A 27,530-nucleotide genomic window follows, 5' to 3' on the forward strand; every position below is an offset into this window, starting at 1 on the left:
AGAAGTATGGAGTACAGAAGTCACCATAATGTATTTTCCAAAATTCCTATGAGTATTTAAGTAGGTGCCAAAGTAGTGTTGTTTCAGCAACAATAGAAAATTCTAAATTTCAGTCTAAATTGATTGGTTTAGAATAGAAAACAGAAAACAAACAGCACTCTGGGAAATATTGATATACTACCAAATGAATTCTAACCCAGATATATCAAAGTTCTTAGTTTTTATATATATCTTAAAAATTGGACACTAAGAGGGTATAAAGGAAACATTTGAAAACTGTATGGTATATATAGTCTCTTATTCTATATCAAAGATAGGCTTGAATATACCAAGGATTTTCCCCCCATTTTTCTTTTTATTTAGTTTTTTTATAGAGGTATAACATGTACTGAAAGGTGCAGATATCTTAAATATACAGCACAATAAAATTTTACATATGTATAAAACCTCCCTTGCTGTTTTTCAGTGCTGTGTATTTTCCTACTAAATGTATATGCCACATTTCATTAATCTAATCTACTGTTGAAAACATTTGGTTTGTTTACATTTTGGAGCTATTATGAATAAAATTGTTATAAACATTCTTGTACACAAGCACTGATTTTTGTGGAGTCTGTACTTAGATGTGGCATTTCTGGGTCACAAGGCATACAAATGTTTAGTATTTGGCAATGCTGCCGAAAGTTTTCAAAGTGGTTATACCAATTTGCACATGCACTAGCTATGAGACTTCCAACTGCTCCACATCCTCGCCAACCCTTACTATTGTCAGTGCTTCTAATTTTAGTCATTCTGGTAGGGGTACACCCATTATGATTTTATTTGCATTTTTTGATGATGGATGACGTTGAGGATGCTCAATGCCCATTATAGATATTATTTTTTTGTGAAGTGCCTCTTTGGGACTCCTACTCATTTTTAAATTGTTGGGGTTTTGAGGGGGGGTGCATAGGCTTCTTTGTATATTATAGATATGAGTTCTTTGTGAGATATATTTGCTGCAAGTATTTTCTCCTAGACTGCAACTTGCCTTTTTACTTTCTGAATGTTGTCTTTTGATGAACAGAAGTTCTTAATTTTAATAAAGTTCACTTTATGAATCTTTTCTTTTATGGTTAGTGCTTTCTGTGCCCTGATTAAAAATCTTTGCCCCTCTTCATGCTCTAAAGATATTCTCTTATGTTTGTTTTTTTTTTCTACAGTTGTGATGAAACAACTTATTGACAAGACTATCCTCTTCCTTTCTAAACTGCAGTGGTATCTCAGTTGTAAATTAGATGATCACACGTGATGATTTCTTTCTTCACAGTGTTTCAATAGTATATTTGTCTATCCTTATCAGTATCACACTGTTGTACTTACTATGGCATTAAAGCAAGTCTTAGTGATAGTGTAAGTCCTCCAACTTGATTTTTTTCTGAGATTGTCTTGGCTATTCTAGGATCTTTGCAGCTCCATTTTTATTACAGAATATGTCAATATCCATCAAAAAACTTGTAGGATTTGACTAGGATAATATCAAATATAGATTAACTTGGGAGGAATTGACCTGTCTTCCATTTAACATAATAATAGTGACTCTTCCAATCCATGGACATTGTATATTTTTCCATTTAATGTTATTTTATTTTTCTCAGCAATGTTTTCTAGTTTCAGTTTAGGGCTTACCCATTTTTCCTATATTCATCCTAGGTATTTGATATTTTTTATGCTAATATAGCTAATTTATTTTTAATTTTTATTTTCCTACTGTTTTTTCTTATATATATTTTGTGGGTATTGATGGTGCTAAACAACTTATTAATTTTAATAGTTTAATTATATATATTTACCTTGATATTAAAAATATATTATTCACAACAGAATAAAAATATTACGGAATAATTAGAATTAAATCTTCAAAAGTTGTGCAAACAAGTCATTGAAAACCAGAAAGCATTACTGAAAGAAATTAGACATATGATGTGCATGTGTTGAAAGACTGCATGTTTAAAATGTCAATTTTCCCCAACTTGATCTATAGATTCAACAAAATATTAGAGTCCCAGCCAGAATATCTGTAGTAATTGATAACCTCATTTTAAAATTCATATGGAAATGCCAGGGACCTAAAATAGCTAAGAGAATTTTGAAAAAGAAGATGAAATTTGGAGGATTAACATTACCTGATTTTAAGATTTTTGAAGCTACAATAATCATGACAGCATGGTATTGGTGTCAAGCTAGATCAAAAGATCAGTAGATCAATGGAACATAATGGAGAGTCCAGAAATAGGCCACACATATATGAATAACAGATTTTTGATAAATATGCAGATGTAATTCAGTGGAGAAAGGACCTTCTTTTCAACAATGGTGCTGGAACCATTGAAAATACATATAAAAAAAAAATCTTTGATCCAAACCTTACATTATATACAAAAATCAACTGAAAACAGATCATAAATCTAAATGTAGAACCTAACACTATAACACTTATTTAAAAATAGGAGAAATTTTTTGTAACCTTGGGTTAAGCAAAGGTTTCTTATGTATGAAATCAATAGCACAATCCATTATTAAAAAAATTGATAAATTGAACTTCCTCAAAACTAACTTCTCCTATTTGAAAGACACTATTAAGAGAATGAAAAGGCCAGTTACAAATGGAAAGAGGTATGTCCAAATTATACATCAAAGAAATTGTATCCAGAATATAAAAAGAACTCTCCAAAGTAAAATTAATATTGACATTAAAAATTGAAAAAAGATTCAAACAGACACTTTACCAAAGAGGATACAGAAATGTCAAACACACATAACATCTTTAGACCATACCAACTGCTGGCAAGGTTGTGAAGAAAATGGAACTATGTTGCTGGTAGGAATGTAAAATATTGCAACCACTTTGGAAAACAGTTCGGCAGTTTCTCAAAAAACTAAAGATAGGGGTTTCCCTGGTGGCGCAGTGGTTGAGAGTCCGCCTGCCAATGCAGGGAACACGGGTTCGTGCCCCGGTCCGGAAAGATCCCACATGCCGCAGAGCGGCTGGGCCCGTGAGCCACGGCCGCCTGAGCCTGCGCGTCCGGAGCCTGTGCTCCGCAATGGGAGAGGCCACAACAGTGAGAGGCCTGCATACCGCAAAAAAAAAAACACCTAAAGATAACATCATATTGATAATCCAACCATTCTGCTCCTAGGTATTGACCCAGGATTAATAAGTTTATGTCCATACAAAGAGTTGTACATGATTCAAGCACCTACATGGATGAATCTCAAAATTACTATGCTGAGTGAATGAAGCCAGAGAAGAAAATAATACATATTACATGACTTCCTCTATATAAAATTTTATAAAATACATCCTATATGTATAGCGACAGAAAGGTGATCAGTTTTTGCCTAAGGCCAGGGTGAGGAGGCAGCGAGGTGCAGGAGGGAGAGATAATAAAGATACTTGAGGAAATTTTGCAAATTTGGATAAGTTCATTATCTCGGTTGGGTTGATGGTTTCGCTGGTGAATATATATGTCAAAGGTCATCAAATTGTATATTTTAAATATGTGCAGTTTATTCCTTGTCAATGATTCTTCAATAAAGGTGTTAAAAACTTTATAAGGTAGTTATGCTACTTTCACTTATAATTTTTTTAAAAAATTGATATTAAGATGAATTAGTTGTATAGTTGTTTGTGGTATTTGTTAAATATCTCATAGCAAGATATTATATCTATTATATCTATCTTTTCAAATTCATTAATTTATTTAGCAAACATTCAAAGTGCCAGACATTAGGGTGCTAGAGAAATAAACATAAAGCTTTCCAATTATTGGGGTAGAGAACTAGAATTTACTGAGTACTGAAGGAGTTCAGGGCATGTCACCCTAAAATGTGCTTTGGTATATTGATTATTTTGAATTGAAGTAACTTGAGAAACATCAAGAAGGGCTCTCAGGCCTTTTCCTTTCCACCTAAAAGCAGGTCATAAAATTTCCTATGAGAAAACTGTCCTTCCTATACCAGAAGACAGATAAGATACCATCCTTATCAACAGAAACTAGGAATTGATGCTGAAATAGGTTTGTACAAACTTACTGAAACACCCCTTATCTTCCACTAGTTTTGCTGCCCCTCCCTTGCCCCCAGAATACTTTTCCTAGTCACAATTTACAACCTATAGCCCAAACCTTTGTCTTGTCTGTGTGAAATCCTTCTACAAGGATAATTATTCACAACTCTGTACGTTACATACTATTACTATCTCCATTTTACAGATGAAGAAACAGGCTACAACATAAACATTACCTAAAAGTGTAAACACTTAAGCCATATGAAATTAGCAACTATTTTTGTATAAAATTTTGTCTTGGAGTTACATTGAACAGCAATGATAGTTAAAAACAAACATTTGGTGGTTAGACACATTCAAACACATGTGCAAGTTACCATTCAAGCCACTTACAAATATGAGTTGAATTTGTATCATTATTTTTTTCCATTATGGATAATAAAAAGCTAAGTAAGCTTTTATTTCTAGAATTTGATATATCACCACTTCAAAAATATAAAACTAAAGTGTAGTTTCTTCAGTAAAATGAGGAGGTTGATTTTTTACATAGCATCATTCACTTTGTGACCTAAGAAATGACGCTTAATAATAGGTTATAGATTTATTCATTAACAACATTCATCACCATTTAAGGCCAGTATCTAAGAAGCTATATTTAGTAATCTTAGCATGTTACTGTGTTGAATGAATGTTCACTGAATCCTCTATGATCTGATGATAATCATTTACATGGCTAAGGGCAGACAGGTGTTTACTAGAGGTATTAAAGCAGGATGGAGCACATACATGAAACCACGAATTGCATACACAAACGCATGGTGACCTATTGTAGCCAGGTTCTCAATGAAAATATACCCGTTTATGAAGAGTCTTTTTTTCGCCTTTAAAACTTGGACTAATTCTTATACCAAACGTATACAAGTTTGTTAATGCCCATTAGCGCCTAAGTAGGCCGCAAAGATGAAAGCTGGGTAAGACAAGGTTCGTGCTCTTACTGAGCACACAGTCAGCTTTTTCACTAGATTATCAGAAACCAAATTTGGAAAATAATCTGGAACGCCGGCGCAGGTCAAGGATCCCGACTCGAAATATTACGTCCAAACTAACAAATTATAAGCGGTGTAATTCGTCTCCGGCGAAAGCCCCGTCAGTCAATTTATCTATGGGCGCGGCCTCGCCGAAACGCACCCCTCCCGTGAGCATGAGTGCGCATGCGTTCTCAGAGAGGCGAATGACCCTGAGAGGTTGCCGTACTCAGATAAGACGTCGTGCGTGCGCAGGCGCTCAGCGCTGAGGCCTGCCGGAAACCAAGATGGCGTATAGGTAATCGGCAGGCCGCAGTTGGCGCCTTGTCAGTGTTTGAGCTGGTAGTTTGTAAGCGGCTGTGGCGAACGCCCTCTCCGCCGTCATGGCCAGGCATCGGAATGTCCGAGGCTATAACTACGATGAAGGTAGGTGGCAGGGTTATGCCGGGCCGTCATTTTTATCGTTCCAGCCGGGATAGCAGCCGGTTGGCACTCACTTCCATATGTTAGTTTCTCGTCAGTGGTGCCAGGTTGGCGTTCAGAGGAGGCTCATTTGGAGAAAATTACAGGACGCCTGAGCTCCACCGAATGGCGTTGTTTTAAGTAGTGTTTTTCTCCTTCTGGGATTGGTTTTATTTAGGGTAGGGGAGATGCTGCAGGGCCTCATATGGGAAGGACTTTTGAAAAGGTTGGGATCCGGTGATAGTTACCCACGTAAGCATTATTACCTCTCCCATTGTTTCCCCCCAGGTCGGCTACACACTTTCCTACTTCGAGCTTCTCTCCCCGACCCTCCTTTCAAACAGGCCCATGAAACTTTCTTATTTGTAAAACAAGGATTGACCTAATGCTTACATTCAGCCGTTCTGATGTAACTGTTAGATTTAAAGGGTAAATCTTGTGTGTTTGTTCCTACACACTTAGTGCAGACCCTGGCTTGAATTAGCTAACTTATTTTCTATGCTTTTCAAGTTAAATTGGAAACTTAGGAGATGGTAGAAAAAAAAACATTAAAAAGGCCCAAAGAGTAAGTTGATCGGATGATCTTGAGGTGTGTACTCAGTTCTTGGTTGGTCATGCTGAATATAAATGTACTTTTTGGGAAAAAAAAGTAGTGTTAGAAGAAAGGGGGCTTCTAAAAGGACTTACTGATTTTAAAAGTGAAATAAAAAAATATGAATGTTGTCCAGAAGTTTAATTTCTATACAGTGGATACTTGTAGGCATCACCAAGCATCACACAAACTAAAACTGTAAACAAGTATGAAGGAGTGCAAATGAATAAAGATCTATCACTTTGTTGAGTACAGGGCATGCAGTGGGCTTAGTATATTGGTGGTGGTTATTAGCATTCCCAGCAGATTATTTTAGAACATCAGTATGCTCTAATCATAGCGGAGGGCAGCTAATACCCTTTGCTGCATTTGAAGGCAGTGATCCAGTTAGCCTGGCACGTGTTAGGTTCCTGGTGGTCACTTCAGAATGGAATTCTTTTTCAGTATTGCGGTGGATGTTAAGTATTGCCTGTGGACCACTGTTACCTTTAGCCTGGGAGAAATGACTTTAGCCTGGGAGATATTTTTGCAAATATGCTGTAAAAGACACGAATAGGTCTAATTACTACTTACGCATTTCTTTAATAGATATTTATCATGTCCTCAATCAACATTGAGTGCTTGGAGTACTATTTGAGCTTTGGGGACCAACAGCAAGATGTTTGAGGGAGTTTAAAGAGGGAAATACACAAATAACGGATGATTATGAAGTGCTATGGGAGCTACTTAAGTGAGAACAACTGTTCAGAATGAGTCGGAGGACTTTAAGCAGAACTCGTATGTGAAGGAAGGCATCCTGAAGGAGAGGTGCTTGGCTTGAGGGAGTGAGTGCTAAGTATCTTCTCACCTTAGCCACCCCACATCAGGTTCAGATTTCTTTGGAACAGTTGATGACATCATAACCAAGCTGTTCCTATAGCATTGGAGGTCCATCCCCTTTTCTTGCTTGTGAAAGTTCTACTTATTTTAAGTGTCCAGTTTTTTTCTCTTCTCAGTTAAGCTTTCCCTTCTCTCAGATAATAATTTAAAAATTCTCAAAAGTAATATAACTTCACTACAGAGATTTTTTTTTTCATTACAGAGATTTTTATGCTCCAGAATCTATTGGCTCCTCTCCTTAACTCTCATTGTGTTCTTCTCTGTAATATGGGTAGTAGTTTACAAGACTGCCTCACCTACTAATTAATAAAAGTCCCAGGAAGGCAAAGCCCATACTTTATTTTTATATTTACTCCATTAGCCAGTACAATGCTTTATGTGCAGCAAATACTCCAAAATATTGTTGAGGAAAAGAACCACTTGACAAAAATCCCAGGAAAGAATTCTCTTTATCTTCTGATACTCTAACACTTTTAGGGTTCATTTCAGTACTGAAAAACTGACCCAGTATAAAAAGATTCTTGTCTTTAATATCCAAATATATTTTTTTGTGAATGGCTTCTCATTTATTTGCTAGTATTTTTTATTAAGTCGGGATTGTGATCTAATAATTTATTGAATGTGTAAAAATTTACACATTTTCATCCAATAGTAGCATTTATGTAATTTTTCTTTGCCATAAATACTTGGTCTCAGCCTTTGAACATGCTGTTCCTGCTGCTGCTACATGAATACCCTCAGAAATTAGCTAACTATCCTTTGGAATTGGTTTAAAATATGATATTCCTGGGGATCTTTCCCTAGCCACCCCACTCCCAATTCTGTTTTTGTTGTTCCTATGTGTGTTCCCAGATCATTCTGTATTCTTATGTCTCAAACACTCGTAATATCATTTTATAATTGCTCGTTTTCTCGTCTGTCTTCCCTTGTTAGATTTTAGGTTTGTAGAGATCTGGGAATGTGCCTGCCACTCAGTCTTGTACCCCAAATGTCTCTGATAGCCCCTGGCATAGTGTTAGTATTTGTTGAATGAATAAATACACTTATGTAAACATGTTTATGTTCTTTGTGGGGTTTTATAGATTGCTTCATTAATTTATAATAAAACAAGTATTAATTTATGCCAAGCATGTGTCAGGTAGTTGTCTAGACAGTCTTGCCCTGAAGGAGCTTATAGTCAATGGAGTGAACCAGGTATGGTGCTTTGAAGACATTCAGTTAGAGGAGTGTGCTAGAGAATAAAAGCGGCAGGCAGGGCTTGCTGCTTTACCCGGAGTGGTCAGGGAAGACTTCGGAAATAGATGACATTTGAGCTGGAACCTTAACTAGGAGAAGGAAACAGCGGTAGGAAAATCTGGGCAAAGAGCATATTGTAGTCAGTTTGAAAAAAGGCCAATTAGCTAGAGCAGAGGGGAGTTTAGGATAAGCTGGGTTTTGTGCATTACCTAGCTTTACATGAAGAAAAACTGCCTTCATGGTCTGATTGTATACCCTGCGCTAGTCAGTTGTATGGAAAATAAATGTTTTGCTTAGAGCAGGCATCTGGTGAAAAAATGGATGGAAGGCTTATTTCAGATTTTTGTCAATACTGGAAGGACAATTCAAGTACATGGGGTATGGGATTATTCTTTGATCACACGAAGTGAAAACTTGGAAAAACTTCTTAAAACTCAATTAGCTTAAAAATCTAAAAACATGTATGTCTTTATAAATATAGAAAGTCCGTAAATACCTACTTTGGGTAGAATTTTTAGAATTTTTTTTGAAAAGTGGACATTCTAAGTTCCTTTAATTTAGATGAACAATTTAATTAATTTAATTTAATTTATTTCGGAGAGAATTCAGATGTTTCCTCATTAATAACTAAGAATATAAAAAGAACTTGTAAGTGAATTTATCTCTTGTATTTTTATTTTAGATTTTGAAGATGATGATCTCTATGGCCAGTCTGTAGAGGATGATTATTGTATTTCACCATCAACAGGTGAATTTTTAAAAATAATTTGATTTTCATTATTTGGGTATTTAAAAATGTTAAGTAAATGTTATTGTCATTCTAGGACAAGCATGTTCCAGGAGACTGTTATATTATGTACCCTTTAGAAAGATAATTGTATGTGAACTTTAAAGGTATATAAAATAATTTCTTAACTTACAAATGGAATTTAAAATTTTGATTCCATCATTTGACTTTAAACAGTTTGAAGAAAATTCTGAAAACTATGGTTTTCCGATATTCTTTTCAGCATGCAATTAATCTGAATTGACTAAAATGGTAATTTAGTCAATAATGAAAATCTAAAACTTCTGAAGGAAGACAGCAGTTAATTTTATATTCCCAGGAAAATCTGGAATATTAGAAACACTGAAGTGTTATGCATAGACTTCCCTTCATACAGTACTTTATCTACTGTAAATAAACCAAATACATGTAATTCAAACTTCTGATGGAACTGCAAAGTGATTTAGAGTTCAAATTCCTGTAGGATTCCAAATAAGAGCTGCATCTTCTGTCTCATTTGCTGAAAAATTTCTTCTTTGCGACCATATAACAAAAACATTTCCTATGTTCTTTACAGCAGAGACAGTGTCTTTATATATATATATATATGTATTTTTTTTTTAATGTCTTTATTGGAGTATAATTGCTTTACAGTGCTGTGTTAGTTTCTGCTTTACAACATAGTGAATCAGCTATACATATACATATATCCCCATATTTCCTCCCTCTTTTGTGTCTCCCTCCCACCCTCCCTATCCCACCCCTCTAGGTGGTCACAAAGCACCCAGCTGCTATGTGGCTGCTTCCCACTAGCTATCTATCTTACGTTTGGTAGTGTATATATGTCCACACCACTCTCTGACTTTGTCCCAGCTTACCCTTCTCCCTCACTGTGTCCTCAAGTCCATTCTCTACGTCTGCATCTTTATTCCTGTCCTGCCCCTAGGTTCTTCAGAACCTTTTTTTTTTAGATGCCATATATATGTGTTAGCATACAGTATTTGTTTTTCTCTTTCTGACTTACTTCACTCTGTATGACAGACTCTGGGTCCATCCACCTCACTACAAATAACTCAATTTCATTTCTTTTTATGGCTGAGTAATATTCCATTGTATATATGTGCCACATCTTCTTTATCCATTCATCTGTTGATGGACAGTTAGGTTGCTTCCATGTCCTGGCGATTGTAAATAGTGCTGCAGTGAACATTGTGGTACATGAGAGACAGTGTCTTTGATCCAGACCTTTTCTTACTAATTTCCCTAAAAATGCGTTTGTCTTCAAATTTTAGCCTACTCCATAAACAGTTGGTTAAAATGCCTTGATAAATTTTACTATGCCATAAAAGCGGGTACAGTTACATATAGCTATGTACAGCATAAATATAATTCATAAAACTCACTTTCCACAAGTTGGAAGGTTTAATATAGTAATTAAAATTTCTATCAGTGTGCCTTGTCTTTAATAACTTATCGTCTCCTGAGCTGTTTTGTGAACCTGCTTTATGCCTCCTCTTAGTCTCTGAAGACCCACTATGTCCCTTCTGACATTTTAGAATTTCTTTTTCTTTATAAAGGCATAGGTGCTCTAGAAGTTGTCATAGCACCTCTACTCTTCCTGTCATCTTTTTTCCTGTTAACTTATTACTCTGTAATGCATCTAGCTCTTTATGTGTACTTTAATCATTTAGCCTAACTAATCAGAGCCTTTCTTCTCTTCCTTTAGTGTTACACTGTTATCAGTCACGATTTTATTAGAAGATAGAAATTACACCAGTTGTTTTGCCAGAGAGATTCTAATGTAAAAAGTTGTTAACTAGGTATTAGAGACAAAAAATGCAAACCAAAATATCAAGGAGGTAGTAACTTTAGGAAGCATTTATCATCTCTAGTTCCTAGGGGAACCAATGGACAAGGTTGAAGCCAACCTTTAGAATCTGGTGGGGGGCTCCTTTGAGCTGGGACCTAGATGTGTAACAAGAGGGTTCTGCTTTGTTGCTTTGCCATTGAAGTTCAGAGGAGGGACTGTAGAGCTGGGACTGAGACCTGGGGAGGGGATGCTCTGTGGCTGGTGTCTCTGAAGGGACACTGTGAAGCTGGGCTTCAGCCTTTTGAAGAGGGAATTCTAGCGGGCTGTATGATCATGGTTGAAGCTGGTTCTGGGAGTTTTGGAAAAACTGCAAACTGCTATAAATTGCAGTTACTGGAACAAATGATTTCTGCAAGATGAAGTGTTGCTGGGGTGATGGTGACCAGATAAGAAACAAAAAGGAAAGGAGCATGTGTGTTCCTCTTCCAGCCTTCCAGTCTCCCTTTAGCATCTGCCTGTTGGCTCATCCTAAAAGGGAGCCAGCTGTCATAGAAGAAATGTGCTTTGCAGACTTCAACCCCAGCGTCACAGAGCAGAGTAAAGAGACTGGGTTAGAAGCTGAGAGGCGGCTTAATCAGCATTCCTTTAAAGCTTCTTATTCAGTGATTCAAAAAGACCATATTTTGTAGGGATTAGGGATAAAAGAAATTTCAGTTTTTCCAAGGAACCTCCCAGGCACTTGTCATTTGCAGTGTGTTAAAAAAACTCTATGGGTTAACCTTTTGGGGTGCCTACAGTTCATTATCATCAGTTGACAAGGTGACAAAGTAATGTCTGGTAGCACTAACTAGTGTTACAAGTGAAGTAAAGGTCATGGCATGTTCATGAAACTGAGAAGGTGATGTGGGTGTGATAATTAGATTTGAGTTTTTTAAAAAAATCTCATATAATAGAGACTGGATTGAAGGTGGTACATAAGTGGTTGTAGATAGAGTAGTTAGGAGACTATTATACTAATCTAGAGGAGATGAGGATATTTCAGGACTGTGTTCTCAAAATGTGGTCCATGTATCATTTGCATTACTTGAGGATTTGTTCGAAAAGTAATTCTGGGCCCCACCCCGTAGTCAGAAACTCTTGAGGGTGGGACACAGCTACTGCTTTGAGAACCATTTGTTTAGGACAGGGGTGACAGCAGGGGATTTGCAGATAGATTCAAGAGATAATTGCAGGAGCTAAGGTCTACTTGGAAGTTGGTTGACTATGGCTTGCACAAGGAAACCTTCATAGGGAGAGGGACTACTGAAAGACATCTTAATATTGCAGATTAATGCATTCATTTATCTAGGCTTGTCTAAATAAATCATGCTTAACCTTGAGTAATGAGCTAACACTACACAAGGTCAGGCATTCTGAAGGGGTTTTTCTGAGATTTGCTTTTATGGCCTACCTTTCTTGAGGTCATAGTTTATCCCTTGTCTCTCACAGCCCTTGATATGTGTCTTGTCTGTGGTTCATATTCAGGACAGTCTGACTCTTTGAGAGTTACTTTTGTATATACTCCAGGAAGTCAACCTACTTTATCAAAGCATGAGATAGTTAAATGGTTTTGACTTTCTTCTGTGACAAACTGGTATTTTTAACAAAAGCATGTAGTTTTGGATTTTTAAATTTTCCAGAACATGTATAAAGTAGTAGTAAGATCAGACACTTTTCCTCTTTAGTGGTATATTTTTCCAAGCAATTTTCAATTAAAAATGAATAGTTTTAGAAGGATACTTTCTGTTCTTAAAGAAGCAGCTAATGTCATCGAAGAGATGATTGAATTCATGGTCTAATGAATTCTGGTAATTGAATGACTTTATCAATTAATAGGAGTTTCTCTAAATTTTATTATGTATTTTTTTAACTCTGCTAAGCACAGTTTTCTTGATGGAAAGGTGATTTCTAAATGTTGTAGCTTTTTTTTTTTCTTTAGAAAGATTGACTTTGATGCTGAATATTGAACATACATTAGGGAGCTGGTGATAGCAAAAAGAGCCTATAAATAAAACTTTGAACAGTTATAAATCTTGTTTCAACTAATATAATTAGAAGTGGTAAAAGACAAACTGAAGCATATTAACAGTTTTAAGAGTTTATTTGAGCAGATATCAGTTTGAATCAGGTAGCTCCAAACTGGAAGTGGTTAGGAGCACTCCACCAACAGGAGCTGGGGCAAGGATTTTATAGAGAAGACATGAAGCAAAGCAAGGAAATTATTTGGTTGGCTGCAGCTTAACCCATTACATTATTTGGGGGAGAGTAGTTGGCTTTCTGTGATTGGTTGTTCTTAATCCTGAGGCCTTTGCAGGATTGACTCTGGATGGTTTTCCCTTTGCAACCAAGGCGTTAGAGCCACTTCAGTCTCATGGCCACCTTGTATGATTAATTTAACAGTAGTTAAACCTTATTCAGTCCATTCCATGTTAATTTATTGAGCATCAATTAACATGTAAGGAAGCTTGTTAAAAGTTCCCTTCAAATGACAGTATGGTGGGTAAAGAAGTAGTCCTGCCTGAAGGAGTCTGGAAAGGCTTCTGGAAGGAGGTGGGATTGGGACTGGTAAATTTGGGAGTGAGAATGGCATCCTAGAGAGGAAACAACAGTGCTTGAGCAGTGGCCTCTAAGTGAGGCATGTTTGGGAAGACTCACATGATTAATGCAGTTGCAGCACAAAGAGGGCTCAGAAAGGAAATAGCCAAATTGTGGAAGATGGTTTTTAATTTTAGGTGTGTAGTTTTAGCTTATTGAAGGTTTTTTAGTTAAGGGGGTCATGTTTTAGGAAAGTAACTGATGACAGTATACAAAGTGGACTACATCTGGGACAGATGAAAGGGGAGACTTGTAGGCTCTTTCCTCCCTTTCCTGATGATACCAGTCAGCTGGGAGTAATTGTAAAAATAGAGATTCCCTGCCCCATTCCAACACCACTTAACCAGAACCTCCAGGGGAAGAAGCCTAGAAAGCTGTATCTTTAATGAGTGCCTCACATGATTTTTATTTTAAGATGTTTAGGAAGCAATATTAGGCAATTGCAGAGTCAGGTTTTGAATTCTCTGAATTTTTATGTTTATCAAAATGCTTTAAATTGTAAAAGTCACTATGGGTGTCCAATTTTTCAGAAAGCATTTCTGTCAAAGTTTGTGATTAAATTTTTAGAAAAGAAGAGTACTTTATATTTATCCTTTTCTCTCCATTGCTTTTCTCTCACTCTTTTTTATCATATTTGTTGCCTTTTGGCTCTCATTTCAACTTCAGAGATCTGGATACTTCTTTTTTCCCCAGCAACTATTTTCCCTGGGGAATTTTCCTACCCACCATCCCTCTGCACTCCTGGGCAAATCCAACCATCATTTACTTCTAAAACAATGGCCACAGTTTCTGAGTTGGATTTGTATGTGGGAAGGGGTAGGAAGCCTCCAGGAAGAATAGCTCCTTGGGGGTAGAGTAGAATCCTGGATTTTGATAACTTCCTTTTTCCCTGTCAGTATTTCCTAAGTGAAAATAGTTCACGGACGTATCTGATTTCTTCTTTCACTTAATTTTTTTTTTTTTTTTTTGCGGTACGCGGGCCTCTCACTGTTGTGGCCTCTCCCGTTGCAGAGCACAGGCTCCGGATGCGCAGGCTCCGTGGCCATGGCTCACGAGCCTAGCCGCTCTGCGGCATGTGGGATCTTCCCAGACCGGGGCACGAACCCGTGTCCCCTGCATCGGCAGGTGGACTCTCAACCACTGCGCCACCAGGGAAGCCCACTCACTTAATTTTTGATTTGTCTTAGGTTTTTCCTCACAGTTCAGAGCTATGAGAGAAAGTTGGGGAAAGTATATTTGTTACTTTTAGGCTAAACTGAATAGTTAATTACAGCCAGGAAAGTAGTTTGAAAATCATCAGGCACAAAATGGCCTGGTTTACATTTTTTAATGCTACCACATTTTATTGTATCTAAGATGCCATGGATTGTAAGACATATTGTTATTTTACGTACCACTTAAAAAATAATCAGCTGTCAGTCTAAGTATTATATAATACTAAGATGCCATTTGATTGTAAGACATCCCTCATTCTGAGATTTTTAACATATGAAAAAAGTGGTCATCTTAGAAAATCTGTGAAACAGGATATTTTTCCTGCTGTTTAACCATGTTGACTTTATAATGGCAGTATTGTATTTTACTTGCACAAGAGGGAGGGAAAATAGTGATATGTATATAGCATAATATGTACATTTTTGAAAAACCTTGTGGTCTTTAAAATTGTATACTAAAAAATAGCAAAACCTCTGGGAAAAAATAGGATCATAACAGACCACTCAGCCCGTAAAGTATCAATACTAATAAACCAGTAATCATCTAATAAAAGTGCTTGCACATTTGGAAAATGACATTAACTTCCTAATAAAGATATATTCCAATATATATGGGACTTTACATTTAACAAAAAGGTAGAAGCTTGATAGAGGTGTAAGGAAGAGTTGAAACTAATGAGTAATGTTGCAAAGGCAAAATACTCACAGGTCTTAGAGAGCCAAGCGGTAAGCATGCACAAAACAGGACACATGGCCAAATGGAGCCAAGAGGAAGAATGTGGGGCTATCTGGCATTAAAGTACAATTCCAATTACAGTATAATGTTCTATGGTTGGTGTTACTGAACTTTGTATTTGCATTACAAAGTGTTGGGGGGAAAATCTCATAAACCAAAGCAACCTGAATGTTACTGTCATCATTCGCCTGTTGACCATTTGGTATAAACTAGTTTATGTTAAGGAAACATGCATTATAGCAGAATAGATAAAATTCTCTCAACTGCTCTTTATTTCTCTTATTCTGTTCTCCTTGTTCAGGATGTCTTCCACCTCTTCTTCAGTTTTTCTGATGTTCTTGCCTTCTTTATTATAACTGCTCTAGTCTTCAGTGATTACTTAATCTTCTATGCTTCTGTAGCACTTGTCATCTGTACTACTCATTTGGCTTTATAAAATATGTCATTACCTTTTCTTTTTTTGCCTTTCCTGCTAATCTGTAAGGCCATCATTGATTTATACTATAAGTAAGTAGCACTTACGCCATGACCGTCTGAGTATAGGTGTTACCCTTAAGTCATAGTATTTTCTATTGTCTATATATGTGTTATCTTTACATTTTTTTTTTATGTAAACAAGGGCAATATAAAGATACCGTTCCATAATTTTTTGGTTTTAGAGTTTTATTTTTTTTTTATTTTATTTTTTTTGATATAATATACTATTGGAAAATAATTGCATTTAAGTTTCAGCTAATGTTATATATATATATTTTTTTTTGTATCTTTACATTTTGAATGCAGTTAGAGATTCCCTTTCATGAATAGTGCCTTCCTGAAAACATGCACAAAAGTCAAATGTGGGAACTCTGAGCAATAGACATACATGTTATGTGCTCTTCCAGAAAGCTAAATAATATAAAATCCTTGATAACACCTTGCCTTTAGAATACTGTATTGATGTTTTTATCCTTCTTAAACTTATTCTTTAATTTTATTCCTTGGCAATTGAACACATTCTCCAGGACTTGAGTTCAGTGGGCATCCAGTTGACGTGGAAGAGTGAACACTTTGGGCATTCATGATGATTCTCTCCTTTGCTCACACGTATTTTGTGTATGATACTCAAGCATATGTTGGCACTTTGATATTTTGTCTTTCTACCTATTAATGAAAAATATAATGCCCAGTTATATATTGAGTAATGACACTGCCAATACTGCAGAGTAGCACAGACTTCTGTCTGAAAGTCAAAGTTAGGTATATGACACTAATATACAGTCTCAGTGTATGATTGAAGTATAAACTGTTTAAAAGTTAAGGCCTATGGGGACTTCCTGGGCGGTCCAGTGGTTAAGACTTCGCCTTCCAATGCAGTGGGTTCGATTCCTGGTTGGGGAGCTAAGATCCCACATGCCCTGTGGCCAAAAAACCAAAACATAAAACAGAAGCAATGTTGTAACAGATTCACTAAAGGCTTTAAAAATGGTCCACATCAAAAAAAAATCTTAAAAAAAAAAAAAAGTTAAGGCCTATGATTTTGGTCAACTCTTGGGTTCAGGCAAAATTAGTAGTTCTTGGAAAGTGAAAATCTAGTCTGTTTTTGGTATTTTTTAATTATGCAAATGAACAAATTTGATATGAGGTTTAAAGTATTTGTATCAAAGAAACAATTTCAGAGAAGATGGAATAGCAGGCAAGGATTAGGAAAGATAATTTTTGAAAACTGTGGAGAAAGTAAGCTCAGTGTTTATGAGATAGAAGGAAAGAAGGGAGACAATTATAAGAGGCTAGTGAATGGTTAGGTTAGTAAGGACATTTGAGCAGAATTTGGGTGTGATATGTTTTGTCTTTGTTTTCATCCATTATTATAAATGTGGGCAAATGGCTGTAGGTGGTAGGTCAGAATCTTTGATTTTTATTTTAACTGTTGTTAAAGAAAAAAGTTAATGGGAAATGGCTATAGTACAACATTCTTTAATCATTGTATATTCTAGCTGCTCAGTTTATTTACTCACGACGTGACAGACCTTCAGTTGTTGAACCTGTAGAAGAATATGATTATGAAGATTTGAAAGAATCCTCCAATTCTCTTTTGAACCATCAGCTAAGCGGAATTGATCAAGGTATAGTAAAAAGTAGTCTATCTATGTTTCTTATCTGAAAATGATTAATAATCAGTTTACCAGAAATTATCAATTTTATTTTTCATAATAATGATCGTGGGTAGTAATGGTATGAACTACCATTATATCTTATATCTTCAAGGAAAATTTACATTTTATTATATTTTATGAGGACTAGATGGTTAACTGTATGGTTGAAAAATTGTGTGGCTGTTATTTAATAACTGGAATTTTTTACTGAAATCTCCTTAGGAGAGAAACTTCAATGATTTGTTTTCTTTTAGCAATATTTATTGTTTCATAAGCTCTATGTAGAGCTTATGGTTAGATTACAGAAGCTCATTTCCTTGCAAAATGTTAGGTTCCAAAAGTCTGGTTTTTATTAAAAAAACAAATTAAGTCTGAAGTAATACTATACAGTGTCCTGATTGGTCACAGTCACGTAAATTAAGTTTCAAGGTAGAACTCATAAATGGTAATGGCATTGGTTCTGAGTTTGCTTCTTTTTAGTTCTCTTAAACATTTTAACAAAGATATATTATATTTTGGTTTTTGCCTTTTATAAATAAATTTCAAATATGACATTGTTTCAAACATACTACTCAAGCTATAGATTGATGAACAATGTAGTAGACCTAAAATCACCAAGTATAACAGTAATGCCATCCGTTGGTAATGAGCAGGGCTGAGCTGATTTGCTCTTTCTGTGGAGTGTGGCTTTGTTCTAGAAATGTTTTTAAATTGAAAATTTATAACAATTTAAAAACAGGAAGGGGGGAGTATATGAATCTGAGAGCTGATCTTTGAATAAATTGGTAAAATATATGTCAGCTGCTAGCCAAATCAAGAAAAATGGAGGAAGCACAAATATACAAAATTAGAAAGCGGAAAGGGAAACAACAGAGAATAAAAAAATTCATCAACTCAGCAAATACATTTGTCAATCTGGATAAAAGTTTGTAGAGGAGCTGCTGTATAAATTCCTTGATAGTTTCTATTATATTTTTAAAGACTGTGTTATAGTTGTCATTGTCGGGGGAGAGGGTAGGAATAAAGTAGAATCTCTGCTGTGCCTCAGAATGATTAAGGAGGTATGAAATTCAGAGTTATGTTTGAGAATGAAAGTTAATCATTCCCACCTGACATATGTGAGTAACTGCATGATAACAATAATGATTGTAGCTCACCTCTACTAACTGCTTTCCGGGTATTGTTCTAAGTGCTGTTCAGGTAATTGCATATTTAGTCTTCATAACAACCTTATGAGGTAGGCCAGGTATTGTCTTCATTTTACAGGGGAAAAAAATGAGACGCAAAGTTACTTGGCTGAAGTTGCACCAGCTAGTAAGTGGCATTAGGATATGAACCAAGACAGCCTGACTCTGTATGTCTACTCTTTGTGTATGTGTAGACAACAGTTACTATAATTAATTAGAAGAGGCCCTGATGCTAACTATATACTAAGTATTCTGTTCCAGTTTTAGTAATTCATGTATTTATGAAATAGGTATAATTTTTCAAGTTTAGCTTATTAGCCTATAATTAATTTTGGACTCAAGCAAAGCAGAATTACCCAAATATTTGAGAATTTATTTTTAATAATTAAAAAAGGGAGCAATGGAAAAAGTATTAAATACTTCTTTTTTTAAAAAGAAAGTATATTGCGAGTAGATTCCTTGTTCAGTATGTAAGCATGTAAAAATGTAATGTACAGTGCATTCTGTGAACTGGTTTCATTGGATTAGGGAGTCTGAAAACTTGAGTTATATTTTGATTACTGCTAAACTTAGTAGTGCCATGATTTTCAGTCCTCTTTATGACTTAGAATTTGATATATCTAAGTCATAGAGTTACCGTGAGGATTACAAAGGATATATATACATATGTGTATATGTATAGTGCATATATATGTATTAATATTTTGAAAATTGTCAACTGCTATACAAATATAAATTAATATATTCATGCATTTTTATTTGGTGGCCCCTAGGTACCAGGTACTATTTTAGGATCTAGGGATATAAAGCCTTTGCTGTCGTGGAATTTACGTCATTATTGAATGTTATTAGTAATTACTTTTTATAGTAACATAGTCATCAGAAAATAAAAATCCTTAAATATTTTAGACATCCAGATTTAAATTTTTGTGTTTAAAATGAATGTCCAGGGACTTCCCTGGCAGTCCAGTGGCTGGAAATCCATGCTTCCACTGTAGGGGGTGCGGGTTTGATCCCTGGTTGGGGAACTAAGATCCCACATGCTGTGCGATGTGGCCAAAAAAAAAAAAAAAGAAATGTCCATCCTTTCCTTAACCTATTGGATTTCTTAATATTTATGGCATTTTTATGCCAAGTTATCTTGCCCATTTTTAAAGCATTGTTAAGGATGATTTTAGTCGGCTGAGTAGAAACTGAAGTTAGCCTAAAATAGAATGTACTTAATAATAGTTAAGGTAGTAATGCAAGAAATTTAAGAAATGTACTTAGTGATTAACTGGGTTCACTAACTCGTTAGAAATATTTTCATAATTAACCCTCCCTTTCTACACACGTAAAAACTCATCAGTATAGACCTCATCATCCTCATTGACTGAAATAGATTTTAGTGTATATAATTTACGCTTTTTTCAAGGATTAGTCAGTATTACTTTGGAGACATTTATTGTAGTGATTTCTTAATTATTGAAATTGTTCCTCTGATAAGGGAGGCTAGGTATATTGTGGATAAAAATATAATCACTGTAATTTTGCCAAGGGAAAATGAGTTGAACATCCTACTATAGTTTCAAATCCTTTTTTCAGTTTTGAAGATTGAGGGTTCTTTCATGACACCACGTAGTATAGCTTTTAATTATTGTTGTCTGTTCTAGCTCGTCTTTTTTCATGCCTTGATCACATGAGAGAGGTACTTGGAGATGCTGTGCCAGATGACATACTGATTGAAGCAGTTCTGAAGAACAAGTTTGATGTGCAAAAGGCTTTGTCAGTGGTTCTGGAGCAAGATAAAATGCAGAATTTGAAGGTCAAGAGTGAGGGAGCAATATCTACAGGAAAGATAGCAAAAGGTATGCTTTTACTTGTTCTCTTTTAGTTTTACAGTTAATGCTTTGAAAGAGGCTTTGATTTGATTGAGCTGTTAAGAAAAATGGGCAGAAAATTTTGCATGTTATAATAATTCTTAATTATTGTCAATTGATTTTCCAGTTTGTGAATTTTTAAGCTCAATGGCTGCGTTCCCTTCACTCTGTTAAAGCCTGTTTTTTAATTTCCCTGCTTGTTCTTGTAACTAACAGAATATAAGGGAAATAAAATTAGATAACAGCAAGACAGAACACTTTTTGCTTTTAATTATTGGGGTTTTTTTTAACTTTAATGGGTCAGGAGATAGAAATTAATAGCCAGACAATGTCAAAAAAATCCCTTTATGGTTATAACATTTTATGAATATAATTTAGTTTTATTTAAATATCCTAAGTATTATAATTCTACTACTCTTTGATTTCATAGCCAGATCTTTAATTTTAAATTTTAGTATTTGGGGTTAAATTTAGAACTTAGTCCACAAGAGAAGGGAACCAATTATATTAATTGGTATGATGCCTGTCAGTAGGAGCATGGTGATTTGTTAACTGGGTTGATATTTCTCATAACCTAAAGACTAGATTTTTGCCATAGCGAAATTGTATACAGTCTGTTACTATGAAATAAGGGTCATTTTTATGTAAATTAAGATTTTTTTATTTTGGTGGGGGGTGGGATGCACTTTTAACTGACCAGTAATATGAGAATGAGTCTGTAATGTGTCATCTATATTAATAGTTTATCCCAGATCACAGTAGAAATTATAGGGTATTATTTGTTTGCATGTTTTTAATACATTAAAAATACAGAAGATGAACCTAGTTCTTTCCATTGGTTTTTTAAACGTTTTGAATTTGAGACAATCCTGACTATAGTTTAAGTATCTTAAAACCTCACATTTATAAAACTTGTGAAAATTAGAACATTGACTAACTTGGTAATTACCTTTGTATATATCAGTGAACAAAGTATGAAGGTCACTTAAGATGGTTAAAGGAAGGTAAAATCCTTTTTTTTTTTAGAATGTTCGCTTTTTATTAAATAATGATCAAGTGTCACTTTATTCATGCCATAATCAAAAGAAACATTTAGTAATTAAATGCCTCATTTCATGTTTCCTTTTGGTTGCTGTGACTGTCTTCTGCATATGTGAACCTATTCATCTGAAAATTAATGGCTCTTGTAAGGTAAGGAGTCTTATTATCTTCCTCTGAAGTTTCAGCTGATAATGTTCAAAGCTCTTGTCCTCAATCTGCAAACCATTTGGATTGCAGTAGCAAACCCTTTGATTTTTCTGGCCCAGTAGCGAAATATGGATTATATCATAATTCTTCGGTTGTACCAAGTCACTATTTACTCCATAAAAAAAAGAAACTTGACAGACCTAAAAGTGAAAAGAAACTAGAATCATGTAAGTTAACAAAAGAGCTGTCGCTAGCTGACCTAATTGATGATATGCCAAGAGATTCTTGTAAAAGTCAGCCATCAGTCAGATTATCATCCACAGATAGTCTGGAGAGTCTACTTTCAAAGCGTCTAGATGCTGATTTGTTAAGACCTCATGCATCTGAATGTATTTCCAAAGATGATTCTGCGTTCAAAGGAATACCAGATTTAAAATCCTTGATGATAAAGAGCACAGCACCTAATAACTCTTTATTTATTCACAATAATTCAGTACCTGATTTGCAAAACATTCCAGTACAAAACAGTTTAGGAAGTTTAAATAATCCTTTGCTCTTAACTAGCTCATTGGAAAATATGGCTGTTGGTAATTTAAATGCTAGTAAAATGACTGAAGTTGGAAGTGTTTCTTCAGTTGAACAAAGCACCAAGAATTGCATATTAAAAAATGACAACTTGCAGTTTTTCCAATGTGAAAGTCCATCCTTAGCTGAACTGTTTCAGGAGCACAAAGAGACCAATCCGAGCCAATGCTTTACTTTATCTGATCTTTGTAACCAACCATCTGCCAGTTTCACAGATCTAAGTTTGGGATCCTTTCCCTTGTCACAACTAGCAAATCGGTATCAGTCTTCAACTGGAATATCAGAATTAACAGGATCTCTGTCATCTTTGGCGTTTTGTAAAGCTTCTCCAACAAGAGACGTTGAGAATTTGTCACTTTCTGATTTGATTGCAGAAACAATTGATATAGATAGCTCTCAGATTAAGAAAGATTCCTGTATGCTCAGTTTATGTGAAATGAGGTCACCTGGAATAGATTCTAATATCGATCTTAGTGTCCTCATAAAAGCCCCAGATTTTGTTCCAAAACCTGTAGTAGACCAATCAGTTGCTCCAATACCAGGAACTAAAGTTCTAAGTTCAAAATTAGGGAAAAGTTCCAATTCTTCTGATGTTAATAAGAAAAACAGTAAAGGCTCTCTGACTAGGAAACCACCTTTTTCTGTCTCTTGGACCAAGGCCCTTGCTGCCAGACCTTCAGCTTTTGCTGCAACACTGTGTCTTCGTTACCCATTGAAAAGCTGCAAGCGACGCACCCTTAACCTCTATAAGACTTTTCTGTATAGTAGACAAGTTCAAGACGTAAAGGACAAAGAGATAAGTCCTCTTATAGCAATAACACCATTTGACTTCAAATCAGCATCTCCTGATGACACTGTGAAAGCTAATCAAAAGAAAGCTTTTACTAGAGAATAGTAACAAAAGGAAAACTTAATAACTGTTGTAGAGCTTTTTCTTTTAAAGTCTTTATAGGATTACTTTATATTATGGGATTTAAGTTGTGATTTTTGTATTAAAATTGTCTTAAGTCAGTTGATAACTTCAGTTGATATGTACTTTTGCACTGAAATATTTTTTTTTACTCTGTCTTCTTTCAGTGATAATTGGCTTTAAGTTGATAGCCTACAATGGGTGTATGTTTACAAAATGCTTATGGAAACTTGATATTGTGAAATCAAACAGCAGCTATTTTTGTTTAAAGCATTCAGCTTTATAAGTTTTTACGATGAGACATTTTCTTTTATAAAATAATTTTGTGCTTTGTTCTTAAATGAAAATGCCACCACTTGGGATTATTACGGTTTAGTGATGAAGATTTTTCTTATGATATGTGGCATAGCATAGCTGAGACCGTATTATATTTTAAAATATTAGTGAAATCATTCCCAGTTTCATTATTTTTCTGCAGGTGAGTACTAAAACTTTTCTATTAGAAAATCTTAAAATTTCTGACTTTTAATAATAGTGTGGAGGTTGTTGAAGTACATTTTTCATGATAATGAAATGAAAATCCTTTTAAGGGACCATGTACATATTAAAGATGGATTAATACATAAATTATTTTTATACATTTTCAAAACCATTTGTGCTAAATGAACACTTTAAAATAAATATAAAGTCTTTTCAAGTATGGTTGCATGTTCTTGAATAGATAATCTTATCAGATTTCCTTCACTTTTTTTACTATAAGTAATGAAATGTGGAGTTTTCCTCTTTGCTACTGACAGCTTTATGTGCTATAATGACAAAGTTTCAACAGTGGCAGGCCAAATAAGAGCTTTTCTAGTCAGTAGAACAAGTACGTAATTCATCCCTTAAAGCAGTCATCCTCAACTAGCAGTCAGAATCACTGGGGGAGTTTTTTTCAAAACACAGGTACTGTGGTTTCACTCCAGCTATGGTGAAATCAATCTCTGAGGGATGACACTTGGGAATGTGTATTTTCAAAATTGTCCCCAGTTGATTCTGATGGGTTACTTCTACTTGAGAACCGCTGCCTTAAAGAAATCAGTAGAATGAAAGAAATTACTAATGCTAAGTATAACATTGGCCAACTTGAATTTTTAATTTGTATTTTCCAGTAATTAGGAATACCAAGGAATATTGCTAATTAGGAATTTAGGGTCTTTTGCCTAAGAAGATGCTGTTTTTATATTATTAGTTATTTCTTGCAGGAAAAAATATATAAAATGTTATTTCTTAATGAGAATAAAATAGCTGTATTTTCCCAGTAAAGAAATATTTTTCTCTCACAGCTACTTTACTATGCATTTGATAAATTTTTTTGTTGTTTCTTGTTTATTTTCAGAATGACATTCCAATCTTTTTAGTTGTGTATGATGTTTTTATATCCAGTGTTTTGGTGGGAAAGCTTAAGCCAGCCTATGTCTTCATTGTTCTTGACCAAACACTTTCTTGTGATGTCTTCAGTTTTTGTTTTTAATTGCAGATTTCAGTGTGTATCATTACTGATGCTTAGATAATATAAATCACAAGTTATATTTTATGCTTGATTTTAAAGTTTGAATTACTCCAACTGCTGATTTTGTTTTTCTAGTCTTGAACCTTAATCAAACATTTTAGTAATTTTGAACTATTAGTCTATGACTCATCACTAGGTTTATATAGTGTAGGCAGTCTCCAGTTTAGAAGTGAATTGTATTCTAAGTGTTTGTTTGGAACTGACAATAATTCCCGATAGATTAAATGCTACACAAGTGGTCCCTTTACTTATGAATCCACAAATACTTGTTTAATCCATATTGAAGTTGAATAGTGTTACTGTTATATTACCTTCTTTTACAACAAACTAATTTTCAAGTGGAAATATACTTTTTAAACCATATAGCAGATCTTGTAGAGTGAACTAGATCTCCTTTTGTTGGCTGATCAGAATTGTAACTACTATTTATGAGATATATTTTTTTAGGGGAAAAAGTTTCTGTATTACAGGGTGATAGGGAAGGTAACAATTTTTAAATGTCTCCCTATTTCCGTTTTCACGGCTACTGGTCTGTCAGGCATGTATCTGACATGCTCTTGTCCTGTTGACTGAGATCTCTGAGATTCAGAGACTGGAACCAAGAAGACCCACTGTCCCTTCTACCCTTGGCCATTGGCCCTAGGTAGACAAGTGCCTGCTTGTTCACGGATACATTCCTAGTGACAGCAGTTGTTTGCACTAAGTGCATATTCTGCACCAGCTGCTGTTTATTGACTGACTGCTGTCTTGGTAGCTCAGGTATGCTAAGTTTTTTGGTTTATTTTCCAGTTCAAATACCAGTTTTGAAGTGCAAAGCCATTTTTTTTTTTTTTTTTTTGCAAAGCCATTTTTATTTGCATTATGATCAAGTGCATTGATAGTTTAGGAATAGAAATAATGTAATTATCTTCTAAATGATATAAAATGCAAAAGACTTAAAATGACCATTTTTCCTCTTCACTTTTTTTGGTTTTTAAAAGAGCTGGTGTTCATAGATGTTTTTCCCTCTTGCATTCTAAAGTCTTTAGTTGACTTTTTTGGTTATGGTTCTTACCATTAATTGCCAAGAACCAGGGTTTCACTTCTGTACAGAATATTTTGCTTAACTTTTCTTTCTTAATTGTTATATCTTTTTCCTATTTCCTAGTTACTGAACTGGTATTCTAGCCTCTTTTCCTCCCTTTAGCTTTGAATCTTTCTTTCTTAAACTTTTCTTTTACCTTTTTTTTCTCATGTAAATACTAATAACCATTTCCAGTGTGTTATATTTAACTTTTAGTAGTCAGTGGGAGGTCATAGAACTAATTGTCATACCAAGGATAAAACTAGTCCAGTGCTTTTCTATATGTGGACCATTGCAAATAAACAAGTACACAGTTTATATATTGAGGAAGAACTATGTATCAGGTTTCTGTTTTGTGTTCACACAAGTGTATATTTACTTGTAAAATCAGTTTTGTAATAACCTAGAAATTATTTTCTATTACTTTTATAAACAAAGGTAATGCTGACTAGACGGGGGGATTCATATGAATTTCTTTAGTAGTTTTCTTTTATAATTATATAAGGCTCTGTATGCAGTTGTATATTGTAATTTTAATTTCTAGGGTGTAAAAGACTTGTTACATTTTGAGAGTATATATACATTTTTATAAAAGTACATTGAAATAAATTATAATTCAGAGGTTTTCTAAAATCAGGTGTGAAAACATCACAATTTATCCATTAGGATTTTTTATGTAGGCTTGATATTTCAGAGTGGTATTTTAATAATTTATGATGAAGGTTTCTGTAAACAAATTGGAAAACAAGCTACGTGGTTGTGAAGACTTTCTTTGAAGATATTTGTCATTTAGAATTCTTGTTTTCCAAAAGGTAGAATTTTATGTTTTTACTTTTTAGGACTCACATAGAAACATTATTAAAGTATAGAATATGGTGACATGGGTAATACTGCAAAGATGGCAGTGGAAAGTAAAAGAATCGATAAAACTACACATTTCTGATGTTGACATGCCTGGTTTATATGACTTAAAGGAAAGTGTCATTTTAGTTATAGGACGTGTCCTGAGATGAACAAAGATCTGATTCTCAAATGGGAGGGGAAAATGGGTTCTTAAACACATAATTATATTTGTTACTGTGTGTAGCATGCATGACATTACACTCTCCAGAGCTGACATCTTTGTCTTCCTGATCCAAGCTGCCACCTCCTCCTCTGCTTGCTGTCTTTATAAGCAATATCATCGTCTTCCAGTTGCTTAAGCCAGAAACCTAGTTAGCATCATCCTTGATTTCTCTCCCTCATTTACTTCTTATAGCTGATTACCAGTCCTATTATTTCTGCTTTACAAATAAGTAAATATATGTGTGTAGATATATAGTTGATTGTTGTTATTTGTGGTAGTTATGTTTTATAAATTCATAAATTAGTGAACGAAATATGGGAACATTGACTTGGTGAATACTGAACCATTGCTCCTACAAGAAACACAGGGTTACGTTCCTGTGATCCTCTGGTCACAACATTTTTGTCAGCCAATCAATACATAACCTTGTTTTATGTATGTTTAAAGACACTTTATTTAATATATATTATTTATATATTATTGACTAATTGACATTGAACTCACAGCCAGTAGCACTATAACTTAATGCCTAAACAAAGTGTTATCTAACATGAATCTTTTATTTGTAAGGCATATTGCAGCT

The 27,530-nt window shown here is 34.8% G+C and overlaps 1 protein-coding gene across 5 annotated transcripts in view; it reads left to right on the forward strand.

The window, feature by feature from the left end:
• Window positions 1–5,361: 5,361 nt before the first annotated feature.
• HBS1L (HBS1 like translational GTPase) overlaps window positions 5,362–27,530 on the forward strand; it is an 81,812-nt gene continuing 59,643 nt past the window's right edge. For 3 of the 5 annotated variants that reach the window (XM_082855619.1, XM_082855615.1, XM_082855616.1), the window contains exons 1-4: window positions 5,362–5,499; window positions 8,925–8,990; window positions 17,379–17,507; window positions 20,377–20,571. In XM_082855619.1, coding sequence (XP_082711745.1) covers window positions 5,457–5,499; window positions 8,925–8,990; window positions 17,379–17,507; window positions 20,377–20,571 — 433 coding nt within the window. In that variant the 5' untranslated portion in view covers window positions 5,362–5,456. Of the gene's footprint in view, window positions 5,500–8,924; window positions 8,991–17,378; window positions 17,508–20,376; window positions 20,572–21,779; window positions 23,939–24,645; window positions 24,792–27,530 lie in introns of those variants that run through there. The other 2 variants (XM_082855617.1, XM_082855618.1) reach the window with 2 other exon arrangements.

The sequence above is a fragment of the Leucopleurus acutus genome (assembly GCF_964270905.1).
Source record: "Leucopleurus acutus genome assembly, chromosome: 15".
NCBI classification, from domain to species: Eukaryota; Metazoa; Chordata; class Mammalia; order Artiodactyla; family Delphinidae; genus Leucopleurus; species Leucopleurus acutus.